This window comes from Anser brachyrhynchus (genome assembly GCF_964034855.1).
Source record: "Anser brachyrhynchus genome assembly, chromosome: 11".
NCBI lineage: Eukaryota > Metazoa > Chordata > Aves > Anseriformes > Anatidae > Anser > Anser brachyrhynchus.
Genome location: NC_137706.1, coordinates 18,892,187 through 18,915,052, shown reverse-complemented (window position 1 = coordinate 18,915,052; position 22,866 = coordinate 18,892,187). Strand labels below are relative to the sequence as shown.

General features: G+C 47.1%; 2 protein-coding genes across 11 annotated transcripts in view; both read left to right on the top strand.

The window, feature by feature from the left end:
- The window catches only part of CERS3 (ceramide synthase 3), a 54,749-nt gene extending 42,611 nt beyond the window's left edge, over positions 1 to 12,138 (top strand). For 5 of the 7 annotated variants that reach the window (XM_080607685.1, XM_080607683.1, XM_080607682.1 and 2 more), the window contains one exon: positions 8,601 to 12,138. In XM_080607685.1, coding sequence (XP_080463811.1) covers positions 8,601 to 8,732 — 132 coding nt within the window. In that variant the 3' untranslated portion in view covers positions 8,733 to 12,138. The other 2 variants (XM_080607687.1, XM_080607686.1) reach the window with 2 other exon arrangements.
- A 4,792-nt stretch (positions 12,139 to 16,930) lies between these two features.
- The window catches only part of ADAMTS17 (ADAM metallopeptidase with thrombospondin type 1 motif 17), a 185,653-nt gene continuing 179,717 nt past the window's right edge, over positions 16,931 to 22,866 (top strand). For 2 of the 4 annotated variants that reach the window (XM_080607246.1, XM_080607242.1), the window contains exons 1-2: positions 16,931 to 17,056; positions 17,146 to 17,274. The gene's annotated coding sequence lies outside the window, so the exon portion shown is untranslated. Of the gene's footprint in view, positions 17,275 to 22,238; positions 22,437 to 22,866 lie in introns of all 4 variants that reach the window. The other 2 variants (XM_080607243.1, XM_080607244.1) reach the window with 2 other exon arrangements.

Sequence of the window (22,866 nt, the reverse complement as noted above, 5' to 3'; positions counted from 1 at the left end):
CTGCAGAGAGCGGAGCCCAACAGTGCATCTCCCACTGAAGATGAACGCTATTTATGTTGCCTAGTGTGCATAAGCTGAAAAGGGAAATATATTGTCTAATAAAATCTTCCAGGCTGGAAATTTAGAACACTTTGCATGAATCCACATGTATATTCCTTAGTCTCCCCAGGAAAGCAAAGTCGTATTAAGTCATATGTCAGCTCAGTTGAATTACGGATGTTGAATTAAACATGTAGAACTTGGAGGTTCATCAACTTTGTAGTATTATTTGTTAGAAAATTACCTCCCCCCGCCCCCTCGTTTGGACTCACTTTTTATTCTCTCTCTTGTTTATTATCTCTTATATTTGAGTCAGTGGTTGCTGCGCTGACTAGTAGCTTTCATCTCTGTACTGCGAGCTGTTTCCATATGTGCAGGTGCTGTGGAATTTATTGTCTTTACATTGAAAAGTCGAGATCTAGTCAATATGGTTGTAGGTATTTAAATGAAAATATTCTTAAGGTAGAGTTAACGTATAAGATGTAGGATATTCTGATTTTGATTAAATAAACATTTAAGAATCACGCTGAAGGATGAAAATAAATATTTGAAAATCCAAAAATCTAAATTTCAACAAATCAGAAAACACGAAAATCCCAGAGTCAGTTGTGAATTGCTTTTTATGTATCTGTACCTTGCAGAAGAAATCCATTTGTGTGGAAGTAAATTACTCAGAACCTAAAAGGCCCAAATGTACATCCTTAGACTTGTATACCTTGGGACTTAGTCCCTGCTTGTTATTTATTTGTAGGTATTTTAATGAACATTTCTGTTCAGGTTCACACACCACACAGGATTTGGAATTTATAATTTTTTACTCTGAGTTGACTTTTATGTGGTGGCAGATCTCACTGTGCTCAGAACGATGTGGTTCAGAGTTTGTCAGCAGATACAACGGGCTTCTTCAGTTGTCATTCTGCATAGCCAGTGCAGGCTTAAAACAAAGCAGGTAAATAGCCAGCCGGGTCTGAGACAGCAGACTCCTGGGAAGGGTAAGGTATTTGCAGTGAGGGAGATCACACTACAGCTGTGCTGGCTGCATCACTGCCGCATAGTCACCATCAGTGTCCTGGAGAGCCTGGCTTGCCCTGCTGCCGCTGCGGGGGTCAGGGATGTTGGTCTGCTGCAGCAACGGGGACCGGGTAAGCTGCTCGGCAGTCTGCACCACTGCTTTCCTACTGGCAGCAGGAGCAGAGAGCTTAGCTTCCAGGATTAATTAGTTTTAGTCTTCCCCAGGCAGCGGCAAAATTGAAATCCCCTTGTGCTGCTGAGAAACCTGAAGTCAGCGTTGTACCCGGCTGAACTCAGCTGGTCTGATCGTCTCCCACCCCCTGCACAGACCCAGCACCAAGAAGGAGCCTGAACTAATACAGGCTGTTCTGGCCTACTTCTGCCTGTGGTAAGGCGCAGCAGGCATGTATCACGCAATTGAAAAGTGACTGCAGTACTGGAAAGAACAGCATTAGAGCTGAATTTGAGTAGCCTCCTAATGCAAAGGAAAGGAAAACAGCTTTGTGATGAAATTTGCAGATGCTTACATAGTTGAAGTTGAGAATTTTAATAGATCCAGAGGAAAATTCACAGCGTCTGTAAACAATACACGAAATAATCCAGTAGATGTAATTTCTTTTGTTAACAAGAGATTCTAACCCTTGGAGATCTGAAGAAAAACGGGTTGAGGCAGGATTGCACGGGGCAGCCTTTCTCTCTGGCAAGCCAAATGGCCTGGGGGAGCCAGCCCCAGAAAAGGAGCTCTCAGCCCCCCCAGCCCTCCTCCTTCCTCCACGTGAGGGCATCTTCCAGGCTGCTCCCAGCACAGCTGCCTTTGGGCCACTCGTGGTGGGCATCACAGAGGCTCGCTGAGGTCACAGTGGCCACCGCTGCCCCGCCTTTGCCCCGGGCCCTATAAAGCAGGCCCCCCTGCAGCTGGCCCGCCACTTGCTCAGCGACTCGGTCCTCTGAGAGCCAGCGCACGCGGCAGGAAGAAGGCTAGAGAAGGAGCAAGGCGAGCGGCAGCCCCCCTCGGTGTGAGGACAGCGAAGCGGTCTGAGGAAGCACCGAGAAGGATGGCAGCTAACGAGAGGAAGACGTGTCGTGGGCAGAGGGACGGCACCTCCGGCACAAAAGACACCAGTGCCCGGGGGACGTCTGGTGCCCGGCCCACAGACAGATATCAGCGATATCATTGGCACCGCAGCGATGTGGGGAGCAGGCCGGCCCCTCAGACATCCAGCAGCAGGGGGCCTGGGCCTAACCAGCGGTGCAGTGGTGGTGTGGAGCGAAGGCGGGAGCGTGAGGCGGAGAGCCGTGGGGAGCAGAGGCGTGCCTACCGGCCAGAATACAGCGTGGGACCCAGCCACGGCCGGAAAACAGACGGCGGCGTCGAATCCATGCCTGGAAACGAGCCGGACAGCGGCGTGGGGCCTCAACGTGGCACTGGGCGACCCCCTGGTTCGGCACCGTGGCCAGAGAACATAGCTGCTGGGAGGCATCCCGTGTGGGCAGTCCCAGGCAAGGACTGGCTTGTCCTCCTGCCTGACACCGTGGAGCCCATGGAGGTGGATCCACAAGAAGAGGTGGAGGAGCCCATGGAAGTGGATCTACCTCGGCCACATCAGACCTGGGACTACCCCGGCAAGTCTTTGCTCTGTGCCATCAGAGCACACCAAAAGCTTCTCAGCAGGGCCCGGTGAGCTCCCTACTCGTCGTCGCTCAGGCTCCATCGCAAGCATTAGCTTGGAGCCACCAAACACCCGGCAATAAAGAACTCTTGCCGATTCTCGGGGGTTGTGTGAGTGCTTCTTTCCCATCTGCCAGCCCTTGTGCGAGAGGTGGCAGCCCTTCTGCACAGAGCCTCGAGGAAGAGCACAAGGGAGGGCTCAGCTCCCTTTGGGCTGCTGCGCTGGGGTGACAGGAGGAGTCCCCAGGGGCCACCATGCGCCTTTAACATTTGTTAAAATAGACCGAGGGGTGAAAGTAGTAGTGTGTGAGCGATTATAGGTGGCTAATTTCTTATATTAAGAGTGAGTTTCTGTATCTGAGTAATTGGTAATGACAGCCATGGAGAAGGCTGAGGTACTCAGCAACTTCTTTGCCTCCGTCTGCACTGGTAGACGGGCTTCCCACGTCTTTCATTTCCCTGAACCCACAGATGGAGGCTGGGGGGTCAAAGTCCCACCCACTGTAAGTGAAGAGCACGTTCGAGACCACCTGATGAATCTAAACAGGTACAAGTCCGTGGGACCTGATGGCATGCATCCCAGGGTCCTGAGGGAACTGGCTGATGGAGTTGCCAAGCCTCTCTCCATCATAGCTGAAAAGTCCTGGCAGTCGGGCGATGTCCGTGGTGAGTGGAAAAATGGAAACGTCGCGCCCCTACTCTTCAACAATTAAAACAAAGAGTTGGGCAAAGAGCACTACTCTTCAACAGTTAAAACAATTAGGACGCATTCCTTCTCAGAAAGAGCGGTCAGGCATTAGGACAGGTTGCCCAGGGAAGTGGTGGAGTCACCGTCCCTGGGGGCGTTCAAGGAAAGGCTGGATGTGGTGCTTGGGGACATGGCTTAGTGGGTGACATTGGTGGTAGGGGAATGGTTGGACCAGATGATTTTGAAGGTCTTTTCCAACCTTAATTTTTCTATGATTCTATGATCCTCTCTTCTGTTTAGCTGAAAGAGGAGATGCACAAACATCCCCCCACCACCGTACTCCCAAACTGACACCATGAATATGTAAAGCAAAGACTAGGCTACTACTTTCATAATGCCAGATGAAGTTATTGCATGTCTCAGAAAGTGTGTGCTTTTGTCAACGAGAAGCTGGATTGGAAGCTGAATGATGAAACAAACGTAGTAATCAAACTTCCCTGCAGAAACCTCTTCTGCTCAGGTCTGAATTTCCCTTGAAAGGGTGAAGGTCAGCCAGATTCTTTTTCTCTACGATGCCTCAGTGGGTATTTCTGTTTTGGAGCATGTCATTACAGTAACAGCTTACATTTTGAGATCTCAACTTGACAATCGGCACTGTGCCACATTGAGCTAACAATACGTTTTGCTAGCAAGTGCCCTTCCCCTTCTGAGTATGTAGAAGGCATGTTGCTAACGCTTCCTCAGTGTTTATAGGATCAATCTACGTTGCTACAATATATTTTTGCCTGTTTTTTAATACTGTTTGGCACTGCCTTTCCCTCTGCTCTTGCACTTTCCACTTTAACTACCGAGTAGCAGATAAAAAGCTATGGCTGTGCTGCTACCGCAGCATCCCTACGGATAACGGTGCCACGTGCCCCAGTGAAGTGGAGCAGGAGAAGAAGGGCGGTGTCTGCCCAGTCCATTTCTCCACCAGTGAGTGTCAGGATGAGATGTTACCACCAGCACGCAGGAACAGGAAACTAGCACTTGTCTGCCTTCCAGCACAGCCACGTCTTTCTCCCAGTGTTCGCATCAGCTGAAGTAGAAAGAGTGCAGCCCAAAGGCTTGTCAAGAGGGAAGTGATTTCTGAGTGCTTTATTGAGACACACTTGCCCAGTTAGGAGAAATGTGCTGTTAGTTTAGATGGATATTTGACCAATGTTTGTCTGCTTACAGGAGGCTGGGAAGTGGCCTCTGAAGTTTGCTTCTCGTAATTTCAAGAAGTCTTTTTCCTTGATGAAGTCTCTCGGAAGGTCTTTGTTCATGTAATAAGATGCAGCACTAATCACTTGAATGATAAAAATTCGAACAGTAGTGAAATGCAAGAAGCCAAAACTACCTTAACATATACGGTTCATTTAACTAAAAGAGGCAGACTGAGCAGCAGGTGGAAGGGTTAAACAAAAGGAAAAAAGATTATAAAAGTTTGCGGCTTTGGCTTCACTACAAATGGCTCTCTTGCAGACTTTATAGCATTAGTGTTGCTTCTCATAAACCCTGAAACCATTCATCCATTTAGAAAGATTAAATTGGTTAGTCATCCAGAACATAAAATATACACATCTCCATTTTGTCTGTTACCCCCAAACTGTCTCAAGTATAATAAATTCAGCTGATGCCATTAAACCAAAGCGTTGAGTATTAATGATGGCCTCAGTTGCATTTACAGTTTGCCAGTTCTTGCGTTTCTGATAGTATATTCATCTGTTGTTGCTCAGGGACAGTAAGCAGAGAGTCTTTGAGTTGGAAAACACAACTATAACTTATGATGTGAGAATGTCAGAGAAAACATCTTGATACTGAAGAAGGGAAAAATCCTAGAAATGCTATATATATTGCCATCCTTGGAACGTGAAAGTTATCAGAGACAAAAACTTCATTTTTTATTTCTTAATATGCTTATAATTGTATATTAAACAGTTGCAAAGGGAGGTTTATTTGGTTTTCCAGTTACAGATGAAACTGTAGCTATTCAAAGTTCTGTTGTAACTTCTGTTGCATTCCTGTCACTTAAAAAAGCTAGAAAAAACAGCCAGACTCTTCTAAAGCAACGATTTTTAGAGGCACTCAGTCACGAAGTAGGTTCATGATTAAACAGATAGTAAAAACTTAGATTTGATTTAGCAGCATTTCTTCTTGATCCGTATCAGGATTCAGAAGTAGCACTCTTTCCAAGATAAAAGCAAATTTGCTCTATAATGATTGTTACAGCCTACAAAGAAATGTAACTTCTGCTTCTTCAAAATATGTAAGATGTTATCTCAAATACAAGGATTTCCAGTGTGCTGGAAGGTAACGCAAGTTTTTCGATTACTACACATAGTGCCTTTTATCAGACCATCTAATTTTGCAACATTAAAACTGGGAAGCGAATCCTGTCCGAGCTTCCCCTTCCATGCTGGAACTGCCAGCTTGTTCCCCTAGAAAACAGGAGCTGATGTCATTATCAGCAGCCATTCAAAGGAACGCAGATTGCCAGCTGTTGTCAAGCATATGCTTGAGGACCATCAACGTCTGAGGTCCACCAACAAGGCGCACAAAATGAAATATGTGCTCATGAATGTCACTGACTCCAAGGCCATTCACAAGGAGCACAACAGCTCTCCTCCCCCGTCCTTCTCCATGTTTTCAGCCTCACTGCTCAAGTAGATGAGTACTTTCCGTGGGTGCAGCAGATCCTACATCGCAGGCTGTATTGTGGTTTGATTTTGCACTTTTTTCAGAAACATTTCTGGTGGCAAAAATGTAACACCTACTCCTCTTCCCCCGTCCCCGCCCAAGCATTTGTCTTTAACTGCAAATACAAATTACAAAACCACCAGGAGCAACAGAGGTGATCTGAAAGATGCAGAACCTCATAAATCGTGTGGGAAAGGCTGTCTTTCCTTTTCTCTAACTGATGGCATGCCAAGTTTATTTTACAGTATTTACAATAAGATTTGCTTGTTTTGATACCCTTTGTACATTGTTAGGGAAAAAGCAAAAGAAAAGCTCCAGGAGGTTTATATTTTCTGATGAGACAGAGTTTAATCTTTAATTTTCTTTCTAGTCCTATATGTTGTACTAGAAAAGTAATATATAAAGGGATATGAGATTGCAATTGGATGAGTTAGTACTGAGCTGTCCTTTAATTTATCTGCATGAATTTTGTGCTTAAGAAAGACCCCCAGACCAGCAGGCTAAGAGCTGCTGGTTCATTCAGAGAGCAGACACAGGACGAGGAGGAACAACACTGGTTTCTCCTTTCTGCATCTCATCCGTGACCTTGGCACACTGCTCCGGGCGCCAGAAGAGCATGCTGCCTGTGCCTGTTTAGTTGAGGTCCAGGCAGCCGACATGGAAAACAAATTTATCCATGAAGGAATGGTCCCCGGTGCGGCTGTACAGGCAGCCTGCAGATTGTCTGCACGAGGGCTGACGTACCTGTCAGATCCAGCACACGGCTCTGGGGCGGCTTGCCCTGCTATGAAGAAAAGCCTCCTGTCCCTCAGCAGACGGCCCTGAAGGCCAAGCACCCTCGCGTTACAAAAAGACACCACGATAGCTGCAGTCCTCAACGTGTGAACGTTGATACCACCAACAGCTGGTTGTGAAACTTTGTGAGTTCCCATTAATACGCTGGATGCTCTGGTGCTAATAAATTGTCAGCCAAGGTGTGAGGGGCCAGGTTTTGATCCCCAGCTCCACAGAAACTCATGACTTTAAGTGAGAGGTTATCTATTAAATAATGAGATACTGGAGAGGGAATGACTATTGCCCATCTCTTATAGTACAAAAACTAGAGGGCTTCTTGTGAGTCTATCAGGTGCTAAGCCCCAAATCAACAAGATGATGCTGTGTGTCTCTTTTGCCCTGGAGCGTTGTGCACATTAAAACACCGCATTGTATTCAGGATAGGCTAGCTGAGATGTTTGAGTTTTAATGCCAAAGCCTTGATTGAAGCAAAGTCCTGAGCACATTGTAGGGTCTCATGTTATGGTAGGAAGTGAGAAATAAAAGGGAGGAATGGTACATTTTCTGTACCATGCCAAACAGCACACATTTATCTTCTCTCTCCCTAAGGTTTGCTGTGCAATACCTGGGTAGACACAATATCTTTTCTCCGTGTTGTGGAAACATTGCTCAGAAAGTGCCATGTTTGATTGTTTGGGGAGGAACTATGATTGTCAAATGTTAGAAGCTGTTCCTATAGAGGTGGGAAGGGATTTTCTCACGGGCAGACATCTTTGGATCCCCCTTTCATCCCTGCCAATGAAGCAACCATTCCCTCCTCCCTGGCAATTCCCTTAGCAGGATGATGTATCCGAGATGTATACCATAGATGTATAGAGATGTAGCCTTCTCTTTGCAAATGTTGATGTGATTTATACAACTTTGGGCAAGAAATAGTATTTTGGAGTTGGTACATCTCTCTGAGTGATGTTAATATGGGGACAAGCTAGCAAAATCAGTCACTGTTTGGTTTATACCTGTCTCAGTGACTGTGTCTGAGTGAACGTATTCATCATATTTAGCTTTTGTACAATATTCTTTTAATCTTCCCTGCACTTTGCAATTGTTAATTAATCCCACAGCACCCAGAGATTACTATTAATGCTTTCCAAGGGAAAGCAGAAACAAGCAAGAAGAGGTCAAATGACTGGGCCAGGGTCGTGGATGCAATTTTGTCTAAAGAACATCAGGTTCTGCAAGATTAAAGTGGTGTTAACTGGCCTGTCCTTGGATGTCAGCCCCCATCTTCTTGGGAGGTGGTTTGGGGGGGCAGTTCTGATAGTCTCTTGTTCAGAGTTCCCCTTTCATTTGCTTCCTTTCGCACACTGTTTCCTGCGGGAAACGGAGGACAGAGTTTTGTCTTCAGAGGACAATGGGGAATTTCCAAGGAGGCAGAATGTCTCATTATCTGAAACTTTTATGTACCATCTTTTCATCTTGCAATTACAAATGAAAGCACCTGACTAATTAACTGGCTGTTTCTTCAAAGTCATTGTAAAGATCCGGATACCCAGTTCATGTTAAAAATAAATAACTTGCTCGTCTGGCATCCATAGCCCAGACGAGGTCTGCACTGCGCTGATAACAGCAATCTGGTAACTTACCTGACAGTAAGTGCTGCAAGTATAGAATGTGCTCACGGTGCTTTGTTCTCCACAGGACTTGAAAGACGACCGGAGCGATGAAGAAGAAGAAGATTCTGTTACGGATAATGAAGAGGAGTACACAAAGAATGGCAATAAGAACGGCTGTGGGTCAAGCAAACATCTCCTAAACAGCAGTCACCAGTAGCCCCCTCCCGTCCCACCTCCTGCAGTGATTTCCACTCTGTTTTTAACCCAACCTACAGGATAGAACTTAAGTCAAAAGGCTTATGAGAGACTGTGATTGATTTATTGTTGGCTACTGGACCTGGAAAAAAGCCCAGCTTACAGGAGAGGCAAAAATTGCATAACATGACAAAATGTGTTAATGGCCCACTTTCTGAATAGTTGCTTAATGTTTGAAAAGGTGTTTGGGCACACTGACTGCGCCACTTACAGGGCTTAACAAGGTGAAAGTGTCAGGTCATTTAGTGTTGATTCTAACATGGCTTTTCGATCTGATATAAGACATATTTCACCAAGCAGTTTCATTCATAGGTGTTTCATGGTAGGTAGGTAGCGTGAACTCCATTAGGAAACAAAATTACTCAATATGGCAAAAATTGACAGTGGTGTACAACGACTAGCATTGTAGTCTCTACTCTTTGATTTAAAACCTCATCAAAATGGCTATTTTTTGCAAGTTAGATCTCATGTTCTGGAGGCCAGTTGAAGCTAACGTGGAGGAAGTCGAGCTATTTGCTTCTGAAGAGCTTGCTTCACAGCAGTAGTATTCTTTACATCCAAAGTATGCTTGCTGTATGATAGACAGTTCAAATACTGTGTTTGGAGATTTACCAGTCAAGAGATTTACCAGTTTTGAGATTTACCAGTCAAGAAAATCACAAGAATCAGCCACAATTCTCCCCTGAGCTCCAGGTTTCAAAAATGTCTTTAATCTCAGTCATTTTGGCTGTAGGCCCGCTGTTAGAACAGAAGGTGCAGTGCGGAGGGAAAATAGTGAATTAAAATTGGGTCCTCTCACAGGTTCTTTTGTGCTTCTTATTTGCCTTTAACACTGCTGAACCTCCTGGATCCTGACACATCTACAGCCCAGAAGATTAAGAATGAAAGAGCAGAGATGGAAATACAGGTTCTGATATCAAATGAACACACAGCACTTTCTGAAAGCAGTGAATGACATCAGCTAGAGCCAAATGTGGATGTGAGCATGGGGCTGAGACCACATAGCAGTGTTAGGGCCATAAGAAGTGGAAGAACCTCCTCTTACCAAACGTGCTTCATGAGCTGGCACCTTTGTTCTAATGCTAGTATAGCAGCATTTTTAGTCCTGGCACTTTCCAAGGAGAGCCTGGATCTTTTAAACAGCGCAGTGCCCATCTCAATTCCAGATGCGTTTATCTCCCAAGGTCCTAAATGATTTGTCATAAGTTTTACAGGTTGGAAGCTCTCCGTGTGGTTCTGTGGTAGCTGAGATCATCTGGTGAACTAAATCCAGCAGCTTGATAAAGACCAGGGGGACCACTGCTAAAACATCCTCGGTGCAGAGCTGTTGGTTCGGAAAGACTCTTTTCCCCTTAGGGCTGCTCAGGCAGGAACTCGGTGACCTTCAGGAAGCACTATATGGCTGACTTTTTTTCTCAAGATTTCCTTGGCAAAGCAGGATGTAATTCAGCGACCAAAGCATTTGAAAGAATGGGAAGTGTTTGGGACCTCAGATATGAAGAAAAAAGTGTTTTCTGCACAGTTACAAAAAGTGTAGGAGTACTTTGTAAGGGAGGCTAGCGGCATTAAAATATCTACGTCCGGTCTCTCCAGCTGTTGATCTAGGCTGTGTTTAATTTTTTACTTCCATTGTGGACCACGTAATACCCCAGATCTTTGCATTTACCACAAAGGCAATTACACCGAGAGGAGTACGGTGTGTGCTTCTGAGAAGGCTGGGAACTGTGCAGTGGCAGGAGGGGAGTCCTGTGCCAGTGCTTGTAGTTAAGTGGTGCTGCTCGTGCTGAGCAGGCAGAATTCCCTCCATAGTTGTTGCGTGTTTCCATATACAGCTGTAGAGGATACCTTAAATACTGCAGTGTGGATTTATTGGAAGTGTAAGTACTTATTACATCATCTAAAGCAAGTGGTAAGTTTGGCAGGGTCACAGCTGCTTATCGGGCCCTGTTTATTGCATACATGAAAAGAACTGCCTTTCCCTGAGAAAATGTAGAACCATCGTGGAGGCTTTACGCTCCCTTTAAAAGCAGTGGAGACAAGAACGCTTTCTACAAGACCTAGCGGGATTTGGGGAGATGGCCAGGGTATTATCATTTGATTTTGATGCCAGTAAGTTTTTTTGCTGTGAATAGGAAAGGAATTCATGAAAGGAAACATGAAGAATGACGCTGTCACAGGAGCAAGCCTCTGAACAACTACTGAGTTTTAAGCTGGAATTTACAGTCTCATTGAGGCCAAATCCTGCCCTTCCTGCTTGGACAAGTCTCCCGCTGAAGCCAATTATCTCTGCTGGAGTTTTGCCTAGGTAAAATTTTGGATTGCAGATATCCAACGTAATTACAAGACCTGTTGTTTTAAATCATTGTGAAACTAGGGTCTTAAAGGAAGAGTAAAAGGCAGATAAATACCTTCAAACGTAAAATGTTGAGGCATGTATTGGGTTAGTACAGAAGAATATGGAAGGAAATGTCCTGAAGACGAAGATTATGACTAAGTTCAGTAAACAAGTAACTATGTGACATTGCAGTTAGGGGGTACGGAAGGTAAGAAGGTCAAGGAAGGCCATTCCAGGGGGTTAATCTAGTGGCCAAGCAATGAGACATAAAAATTTTCAACATAAACCATCAGGTACTGTTATGTAGGTACAGGGATAAACACACACAGCACAGAAAGAAGTGGGAACAGATTGTCACAGCTGGACTGGACACGTGTCCTGTGTTAACATCACATTTGTCATTCCCAAAGTTACGCACTTCATTTTCCACTACAAACTTACAGAAACTCAGGAACAAGAAGCTGAGGTTGTGGGGAACACAGCTCATGCTAAAGGAACTAACGCCACAGTGCTCTGAGGTTTTCAGTCTATTCAGTGCCTTTGACATTTTTAAAAAAATGATTAGTGTCTCAACGTGCAAGTGCAAAATGACTGGAGGTAGCGCATGTGAGCACAAGGTGACAGAGTAATGCATCATTTTCACCGTTTCACAAAGCGGGTCCTGCTTTAATGCTTTGACGCTGTGTACTTGATTTTGCTGTCACTTTGACCATGCCAAAATATTTATGATAGAATTATAGACTGAAAATGAAGTTCTAGCCCATTAGAAACAGCAGAAACTTCTGTTCCATGTAATTCCTCTGAATTTTGTTCAGATATTCCTGTCGGTGTTTACTCTGCCACCTCTATGCCTGTTTACCATACAGATTTACCAATCTACTCTGGATTTGATTTGCAGATCTCCTTTACTCCACAGAACTCACTTTGTCAGTTTGTATCATTCCGTATAGTTATCTTTTTTTGTTCTTAATGCCACTGAATTTGTCCAGTCAGATATGCTACACACTATAAATAAAATCTTTTTTTAAAATAATGTCTGTGTAAGGATTTCCTTGGTTTCACTGCCGGGCAGTGTTCTCCTCTCTGCTTTCCATTCCCTCCCTAGAAGGAATGGTTGACAACTGGACAATCCATCCCCTTTTAAAGGGTAACAGCGAGTGCTGTTGTATGGGATTTCTGTCTTGGCAGGTCAGAGATTAAGAACAAGTTTGCAGGATGCACAGCAAGTCAAACTTCGCCACCTTAGAGCAAACAGTGTGAGTGTGTTAACTCTTATAGCACAGCAAGAGACATTTGCCAAATGATGTTTTAATTACAGGTAAATTTGAGATTTATTTTTTTTTCCTGGACAATTCATAAATGGAGAGAAAGCAAATTTAATGTCTGTATCACCCATCATTTGGACTATTCAAGATTTATGCTTTCACTGAAGTACTCAGAAGTGATCCTGTGTACATTAGGAGTTACTCTAAAATGCCAACGCGTTTTTGTGTTGTTACTCACGTTTTTTGTTGTGCATAATAAAAATGATTTTGAAGTTGTGTATTGAGAAGTACTAGATTAACATGCAAATGCAGAGATAATCAGAGATGATTCTTTTTTTTTTCTTTTTTCCCCCAGGAGTGCTTATGTCCATGCACAGTGTGAGGTGCTACCACCCAGTTAGATTAGGCTGTGGGATTACAACCTAAATGCATGGTCGTAAGCACAGTTAGATAGCTCAGGAATGGAACTTAAGCTGATAAAACAGGAAAGATCTACTGAAAGTGAGGGACCTATGATGATTTGTATCAGCTGAAAAGCTGTTCCATATTTCTTACTCTTTCCATTTCTGCCCACCTAGTTGGGAAGAGCACAGGAGTTCTGACTTCTCTTCCCAGGCCTCTGTTTCCAGACAAATGTGAGGGAAGGTGTTTAAACGCAAATAATGAACTGCAGCAAAATACTTTGGTTTTATTATTATCCAAATTCGTTTTTTAAGCTTATGAGTAAGAATAGATAGAAAACAAATCGAACAGGGATCTGTGAGTTTTGGCTACAAGCAACTTGCAAACTGTGAAGAAAAATAATAATAAAATAAAATCTTGCTGATTTAGAAAGAAAAACACCATCTCCACAGGCACTTCCCCCAGCTGTGGGTTAGAAGAACAAGAGATAATCAGCGGGCAGAAATGAAAGTCCATGCTGAGAATCAGAACACAGCCCGGTTGTAAAAAAGCCGAAGAGAGTTGGTGTGATGGCTGTTGGCTGCCCAGGAGCTGGGAGCCTTCGATGTGGAGCAGCAAATGAGCCAAGAATGCATCTCTGAGCTGATTCCATTGGTCATGTTCAAAATCACCGAAAGTGTCTGTGCTCATTTTCCAGTAAGTTTTATGGGCTCCCTCCTGCTCTATCTGTGCTATGTGGAGCCAGGCTTTTGGTTCCTGCCCAGAGGGTTCCAGCTTTGGCTGCCTGAGGTGAGGACCTAGCGTTCAGAAAGATAAACACCTCTGACTTGCTGAAGGCCGCACGGGACATCTGTATTCCCACCGAGAGCGTAATTTCTGCTCATGAATTACAAAATCTACCTGATGCCCGTGCTGTAGAGGACAGAGAGTAACCAATGTGTGTCAGACAGCAAAGGAGCACGCGAGTGACTGGCACCATAGATGGAGCTGACCTTTCCGTCACAAATAAGGAGAAGAAAAGTCAGCAGAGGCTTTGGCCAGCTCATCGCACAGGCTTCTCCTGTGGTAGGTATGAAAAAGTCATTTAAAGGCGGCTTTCTCCAGCTCTTTAGGGGGAGCAGTCTCACTCTGTCTCCACATTTCTGCACAGTGCTACTTGTGGTTTACAGGAGTTAACATAAGCAGAACATAAGCAGCAGAAAGAAGGTGAAAGCCCTGATGTCAATCCCTTGTCAAAGAATGGGAGTCCCAGTCAAGGAAACGGAGGTGATCAAAGCAATGTAATGTTCGCCATGGCTGAGCACAGAGGCTCTGGGAGTTTATATAACTGAAGTAGCCCCTGTAGGATTATTTGAAGTTTCTAGCTTAATAGAAGACAAGGCTGAAGACACAGGTCTAAGCTTCAACATATGATTCTGCAAATACAAAGTCATAACAATCCATGTAGGATAATGTTGTTGATGTTCCAATAGTCTGAAGATTTATGAAAATATCTTCTATTTATTCAGCTGGAAAGAGCCCTGTTCTTCTGGAGTTTTGTTACCCCATAAAGCATTCAGAGGAGACCCCATAATCATTTCAAAGTCAGAAACATTAAGTGGAATAACAAGTATAAACCCTATCCACAGTGACTTTGAAGTGCAAGAAGCATGCCACTGTAGCCATAGAATATTGCTGTGCTTTGAGCTGGGGTGGGAAGAAACAGCTCCCAGGCAGTTGTTTCAGGTGCTGGAAAGTCCATATTTTTCCTAACACAAAAGAAGCTGGTTTAAAAAAAAATAGTTAAAATTGCGCAGTGAAATAGATGATTAAATTCCCACTGAAGTTCACTGGAGCTTTTCCCACGATGCTGATGAGAACTGGATCCAGACTTCAAGTGACTGGATGAAGGGATAACGGCGGCACGGCACTGCCGTACAGAAATACCTGCATTCTCCAGCCATCAGGGGCACAATCCCAGCGTTTCCCCCTCCTGTAGCCCAGGGCAAAATCCTCCCCGGGAAGTAAGATCTCCTGTCTACATGCCACCCACCTAACACAGCTCTGCCTTTGTCTCTGCCCGAACGGCACGTATCTCCAGGCTGCACCAGTCAAAATCTCAGCAAAAGCTGCCATTGAAGGTAAACCTGTGACCCGAGGCCCAGGTTTCCAGGAAGAGGCAAACGATGAGCTGTGGTTATCACAATATCTTAGTGTGCAAGCGAGAGATGGCTGCTGAGCCTGAGGAGAAAAGGGAGCAGAGACAGACAAGACATAGAAACTGAAGCAAAAAGGTTGAAAAGAGTCACAAAGTGAAGCAGTAACAGGGAGAAAAAAAGCCCCAAGAGAAGGAGGAACAAGGCGGTAGTTCAGTAACGCTGCAGACCAGCCCTTTCGAAGCAGCCCAGGCCAGCTTTAGCTGCGATGAACTCTCTGTAGCCAGGAAAACTCCTTTTCCCCGAGCAGTAGCAGTTTCAGACTGAGCCCAGGCAATGAGTTACCACACAGCAGCAAAGGCAGCAGGATTTGGGAAACCTGGGCAGAAAGTCCGCCTGCTCTCACACTCCTTTAGAAAGTTCCTGGTATGGAAGTGAGGGTCCATGGGGGGGTTCAGCTTTTAGGGTGCTTTTCCTGACTGACCAGGACTCCCGTAGGGTCCTAGATGAACTCCCAGAAGAGTTCTGTGTTTGCTTTCTATAACGAAGAGCTGCTATAGAAGAAAGCTGCTAAAAGGCCTTTCTAGTGCTAATTTATACGGTCAAGTCTCTTGGTTGTGTCACAGGCTACATGTAATGCACGAAAAGTTCCAGTATTTTAGAAGAAGAATCCATGGGAAGCAGGAGCAAAATCTTATCAGGTTGTGCTAAATCTTATCAGGCTGTGCAAATCCTACCTAGTTCCTTTGTTATTTCAAAGGAGCAATTATTCAGCAACCAAAGAATGTTTCACACATTTCCCTGTTGCAAGAGGCAGTGAGGTCAGGCAGCAGTTGTGTGTTTGGAGCTTTTTTTCCCATTCGAACTTTTTGGATCTCACAAAGATGGCACTTGAGCAGAGAAAAGGACACTACAGGTATAGCCCCTTTGCCTGAAGGACTACCCTATAACCCATACTATGTTCCAGGACAAATACGGCTGCTCTGTCTCTTGTGGGCAATGATTTTTTTTGATTTTTCTTTTAATTTCTTTTAACACTTAGGGACTGATCCAAAGCAAATGTCAGAGCTCAGCCATGCCTTGTGAGGTTAGCCCCATAGCCTGAGAGACGCAGAGTCCCCGCAGCCAGCCTGTGGCTGACTCCTTGTCCTGTGTCATGGAAGGGCCGCGCTCCTTCCATTGCATGTCAGCGAGAGGAGGACTAATTCCTGCTCTCTAATGCACTGCAGAGCACAGGGAAACCTCCAGGTTTCTTCAGTTAACACATCAGAGCAGATTTTGCTTCCTGCCATGGGAATGGATGCCCCCCTGTGCTGCTGCATACTAGAAGTGTAGGTGGAAGTGCAAAACACACAGCAAATGGCATGGTTGGTCGCCAGGGCACGGCAAACAGCACAGGGAACAGGAGAAAACGCCTCATATATGGGAAGTGAACACGCCTCGGGCCTTCCTCCTGGTTCCTAGCTCCCTTTGAAAAGCCCCGAGCAGCACTGCTGGTGTGTGCATGCTGCAGGGGGGAGTGAGGAAGGAAAACTCCTGTGTGAGTGCTCATGCCACTAAAAAGCGTGCAGTGGGTTACCTGGTTATTGCTGCAAGGGCCCACGAGGTGGCAATAGCAGGACACCGCTCCCTGCTCCGACACGGCTCCCATGGAACGTTTTTGTCCATCTTTTTGCCCTTAAAACAAATAAAAGATATTGTTAAAGATCGGGGTGCGAAAGCGGTTCTTGCAACTGGCAATTTCCCTTTGGTCAGCCTCACACCGCAAAACAAGTGGCTGGAGGGGGGCGAAGGATTTTAATCTCTGGCTCTGCTTTACTGCTTGTACTTTTTTTTATTCTTATCTTTATCATTTATTTAAACCACGAATTTGTCAAGCCGCAGAGTTTGCAGGTGCTAGTGATTGGAGCCCCAGTCTCACCTGGATCTCAAACACCTGCAATGGAAATAAGGACGATGAAACTCTCAGGTGATGAGGGTTACTCTGATGTCCCCCCTTAGGATTCTCTCTGCTCTGAGCATATAAAGGATTCACCGGAGAAAGGGAGCTCCTTTGGGAGGTGTTCGGTGTTTTGTATCTCTGCCAGCAATAAAGCAAAGCTCTAAGGGAAGAGGGGTTTGGGCCAGGTTCAGCATGGGCACGTACGAGGTAGGGATGGGTGGGATATCACCTCCCAAACACAAAAGGGGATGGAGGCTGAGGAGTTGTTGTGTACTGAATTCGTTCAATCCAAAAAGGCCAGAGCAATCCAAAGATTTGGGAATGCCAGGAAGCGGCTTTGTGTAAGAAAATCTGCCCAACGACAACCTCTACAAGGGCAGGAGGACGAATTACTTGGCTGCTGGCTGTGTGCTCGAGAAGACGAGGTATGTGGCAAGCTGCTGGGTGGACGGGGGCTGTGTTGCCCTGACAAGTGCGATGTACAGGGGCAGGGACTGAGCTATGGGGTTTGTGCTCCAAGAACCGTGCCCTAAAACACTTCCAAAACCACCGCAGCGTCCTGGCAGGAGGAACCACTGAAAAGCATTGCCTGTAGAAAGTTGTTCCAGAGTCTTAATGTAAATAAGCAGTGGTCACTGCCATGCCAGGTTGAAGCAGTCCCTAAGCAGTGTTAAATGCTGCACTGAAACTGGGATTTTTATAAATACAGAGCAGAGAGAAAAGATGAGTCGGACCAAAATCTAGATGTTTCACCCCAAGGACAGAGCACATATCAGGGCCTGGGGGCAGCACACTGCGTCTCTTCCCTCCCCACTGCTGTGGGGGTGGTTTTCCTCCACCACCAGGAGGAAGTTTTGGGCTTGGGCTCTGCGAGAGGTGTGCTGAGGAGCCCAGTGGCTCTGTAGCTGTACTAAGCCCTGGCTGAGATGACCCACCGAGCCAAGCAAACAGCTTGTGCATGCCCACACTCCCCTCAAGTGTCAGCAGAAAAATGGGATCTGTTGGCATAAACAAGCTTCTTTAATCCCATTCAGCACAACCTTCGTGGTCAGACTGTGCTCAGCCATAGCTGCGTAGGGAGCTGTGAGCTGATTTGCTCTGATGGGAGCAAAGCATTTCCTGAACCTCTCTCTGTGCACCGTTGTGCTCAAGCACCGCAGACCATGGATGGCAGCCTCCCGGGTTCCCATCTCCGGGTTTCTCTTTCAGAGCCAGGAGGTGGCTGGGTTTGCCTTCGCCCCAGCAGGGGCAGGAGCTGAAGGTTGCCTGCCCGGTGCTTGCTGCAGGCGGGGGTTTGCCGGGGGCTGGTGCGCCGCTGCTGGCACGTTTTGCTCCATCCACAGCTCGCAGATGGTGCTGGGACCCTTCACGGCCAACAGGTTGCCCAACATGCATCCCCTCTCGTTCCTTGTGGGGGTCTGGCCCAGAACGCCAAAAAGGAGGCAGCTGTAATAGTCCTAGAGTGACGCTAATATTTTGCTTTTATGAACAAATACTTGCAACCGAGCCAAAGTCAATTGCCAGCTCTGCTGGGAGAGAGGATCTAGCATCAGAGAAGGATCTTGATTTTGTTCTTGGTTCGCTGTGTGACCTTGCAAATAATGACAGTGTTGGCCCCAAATGGACTGAGATGAGGTATTGGTGGCTGTTGTTGATTAAAGAGCAGGATGTGTTTCAGTCTGCAGAAGGATTGCTCCCTCCAGACCTCACACTGGCCCTCCATCTGCCTGGTTCTTCCCCAAGGGACTCTGAGCAGACTCTGCTGACACGGGCAGTCGGGTTTCCTTGCTGGCTGTGGATGAAAAGAGAGCTCTGGCTGGCACGGAAGCGGTCCCAGCACATCACCCCCGCCCTGCTCCCTCAGAATAAAGATGCTTCTGCTGTGTCAGGTCAGCTCGGGAGCCCAAAATGTGGGGCTTTTCCCGAGTAGGTAGGTGCTCCATGTGACCCCTAGGATGGGCAGCTATCAGATATATGCCAAGAGTTGGCCAAGCGTCCCAGTTTGTGTCTCCAGGCTGTGGAGCACGTGTTAAAGGCTGTGGGATGGCATGGTGGAGGCTGTCTGGCCACAACTGCCCCCAACTCCCTCCCTGCTGGTGCTGTTTGTCTTCCTGGGACAGTGCTGGGGAATCTGCTGACCCAACTGAGGGTGATGGGGAGGGAGCACGAAGGCTGAGTGCTCTGGAAGGGGGAACCGCAGAGGAGCCAAGTCTGGGGAGAGTGCTGGCAGAATTGTATTGTTGATTTTGATTTTAAAGCTCAGCTCCCGGCAGCTGGAGGCTTCAGTCTGTGGACTCTGCACCGCTTCTGACAGTGGCGTTACAGTGACGCTTGTGTGCAGCTCTGCACGCAAAATGGGAGCAACCAGGAAGGTTTGCACTAACTCAGGTAAAGGAGGGAAAGGGAATGCTGAATGCTGGCGCGTTGTTGGCCCTACCACTGCTCGTGGGTAAAAGGCAGAGGTTTTTTGGTTGATTTTGACTGAGAAGGGGTTTTCTACAAGTCCAGCCCGGGTGGTCAGTGGGGCTTGGCTTGGGACACGGTCCTTCCTCAGCTCTGTGCCACCGTGCAGTAGCACTTTGTGCCTGAAGGATGTCACCTTCTGCCTTGGTGCATCCCCACGGGCTCATGGCCCTGCAAGTGCTCCTGCAGCCCTGGTGGGCCGCAAAGTGGGGGGGAAAGTGCCTCGCTGGCTGGAGGAGAGCGGGCTCCTGTGCTGTGACCCACCTCGGAGCCTCAGCCGCGGTGCTTGGCGAGGGCCCCTGACCCCTGGTAATCCCTGCTCGTGGGGATATTGAGTTCTCTGTTTGCTTTGTGAGTGAAATTGGCCAAGACGCTGTGAAGGGAGGAGAGAGTGCTCTAGGGAGAGGTGTTAAAGAAATAGGAAAACATTATTAAGAGTGTTTTAGGTCAGCAGTTTCCCTTATTAGTACTTTCATGATGGAAAGAAGCCACTTTTAAGTCTGTGCAGTTGCATGAGGCCACCGCGTACAGGCCCCTCGCATCGACGCAGATGGCTGCACCCAGCCCTCAGCATCACCTTTCTCTTCCAAGCCATGCACTGCATGCACTGCCTTCTTGCCTTACAGATCTCCTCCTCTGGCTTCTTGCCCCTGCTGCAAGGGCTATGCAGAGAATGAGGAGCCGTATGTGAAATATTCATTTTGAGGGGCAATCCTAGTCCAAGGCAGGTGTTGGATAGAAAAAGAAGTCTGAGAAGGAGAATGGGGACGCCAGCTGAAGGACAGCACCAGGAAAAGAAAGAAGTTGGCATCTGCGTGAAGGTCTCTGCTGTTGTCAGCTCCAGGCATTCAGTAAATCTGCCTCCACAGACACACACACACACACAAAAGAAATCACTTTTTGAGAAAGGATTGCTTTAAGCAATCCTATGGTTGGGAACGTCTTCCAGGCTTCTTGCAGCTCACGTTTCCCAGCCTGTCATGGGGTCAGACACGGAGTGACGGAGTTAAATGAGAAATAACAGTCTCATGACTGTGGGAGCCAAGGCTTGGAGAGGAACAACCCAAACAAACCATAAAATGGAACAAAAGAAAGTGCCAGCTATTCCCAGGTTCCTGATAACATCATCAGAGGTGGCAACACTGGACTTCATAAAAAGCCTCGCTGAACTTTAGGGTCAGGCTCAAACAACGACAGCTCTTTCCTTTGTCCATTTGTTCCTGCATGCCTGGGGAGTGACGTGTGGCTGATTATTATTGCCTGGGTGATGGCTATCTGTGCGCCGATCTCAGATACCAAACAGACCCTGGACTAGCCTCGTCTGCGTAAAAATCCCAGCATGGTCTGCGTGGAAGTGGTGGTACTGCTGTGTTTTCAACCTCTGCGTTGGAGGGTGCAGATCTTCCAGCGTCCTGCAGCTGTGCTGCCCAATTGGGAGCACGTTTTTTTGTTTTTCTTGGCTTTTCTCACCCACAGTGGCAGGTGGGCAATGTGTTTTTCTGCTCCTCACAGCGTTGTACTGTGATCCCTCTAATGTCTGCACCAAGGCAGCAAGATGCCCCAGGAAGCTTTGTGCAAGCAGTAGCGCACTGGTGTGGGGACGTAGCCGGATCTCTGCTCTCACAGGGGCAGGTGTGAAGCGACCTGGGATTTCAGGAGTCCGTTCCTCCTGAAATCTTTCAGTCCCAACCCCACAAGGATATTTTTCTTCTGTTCTCCATACTCTATAAAAATAGGATGCTTTCTCCCATTGCAGCTGAGTGAAACTGTGAGGCTCCCGGAGAGGGGTGGACAGGAGGTGTTTGGGGAGAAAATAGCCAGGGAAGGAGCTCAGGACTGGGCTGTCCATTTTCAACCGGACTTGACAGAAGAGTCCCAGAAGGAGTTTTTCTCGCAAAAGTTCAGGAGAATTGATGCAGTTGGAAGGAGAGACATCACAAGAGCCTCTGCAGAGGGCTACCTGAGTGGTATGGCACACTGGAGAATCCACGTGAGGGAGCACACCCTCAAACATGCTCTGTCCAGGGAAGAAGCTTTAACCCAACCTCTGGCTGACTGAAAGACTGCTCTGGAGGAAACCCATTTTTACAGGAACCTATAGGACTGCCTGTATTTATTTGATTGATTGCTTTAAGTGACAAAAGAGCTTCCCTCAGTCCTCCGTTATCATTAAACCCTCTGGCTTACCCGGGGGCATTTACAAGGATAACGGCACTAGGGCAGGTGCAGCCTGCGGCAGGGAGGGGAATCGCCTCTGCCCCCAAGGCTGCAGCAAGGCAAGGAGCTGCACGGGGAGCAGGATGCCATCAGAGCGTGCTGGGCAGGAAAGCCTTGCCCACATGGGCGCTGCCCGCTCAGGACCAGGACAGGAAGGGTTTGGAGAGGGGTGCTGGGGAGAAGAGAGGAGGCTGAGCGGTGGCCAAGTTAACCCTTCGCGTGCTGGCATTTTCCAGGCGGCGAGCCAAAGGACTGCTCGGGAAGATGTATATAACACATGTCTGCAGTCTCCAAAGGGTTATTAACTGCGCAATAATGGCCATGAAACTTGGCTTCCTTGATGTACATTTAAAATTGTAAAAAATAAAAATAATAAATATATATATATATATATAAAAAACATTAGCTTCAGAAGGGGAGAGGGCTTGTTTCCTAGAAACTGTGGGGCTAAATCCACTCTGATGGTGAGGAGGACTCCCCCCTGCAAGGGCTGGGGACAGAGGAGAAATGTGGTCACTGCAGCAGGACCACAGCCCCCTCCTGCCATGTGCGTTATCCTTATCAATAACAATTTCAAGATATTTCTGAAAAGCCCACGGTGTTAAATTAATAAAGCTTGTGTCTCAGTGGAGCTTTGGGATTTGCTTTCAATAAAACCACTGCTGCTCCTAACACGGTTTCCTCTTTTATTGTGTGTGTACCTCAGCAGGGCCTTCTCCTTTTTGCCTGGCTCCAGCCTTTGCCAAGAGTAGGGCCTACCTGTGCCACTGCCCCTGATGCAGGGTGTTGCAGCCTCTTGGGCCCCTGCCCAGAGGCTCTGCACCTCTGTGATGCTCAGAAAGGACCAGCTCTACCCCAGCGTGGTCTGCGCTGGCCAGCCCTGCCACGGAGTGAGTCCTTCCATGCAGTAAGTTACAGACTTCTCTTTATTAGCGCCCTTTTTTTCCCCACACTATTAAATTTATTCTTTCTTTGTACTGTTACTTTGGCAGAGGACTTCGGAAGGTGGGAGAAAGGCTCTACTAAATACTCACGCAAATCTACGACCCCCAGTCAAACCCTTTTGTTTGAGGGAAGAGCCGAGGCACCAGCTTTGGTCCCTCAGCAAATGAAGACGGCTGGTGGTCTGGGTTTAAACACGACTGTGTGGGGCTCAGGCCAGATTTGGCAGCTCACAAATCAGATTCCTCTTGGCTGTAGAAGTGGAGGATTGCCATGGGTGGGAGAGCTGTGGGGAAGCTGCTGCCCAGAGCTGCTGTGCCAGCCTGGGCTCTGGCCTCGGAGGGAGGTGCTGAAGTCATTGGCTCGCTGCAGGTCAGGGGGGAAACTCAGTTTCT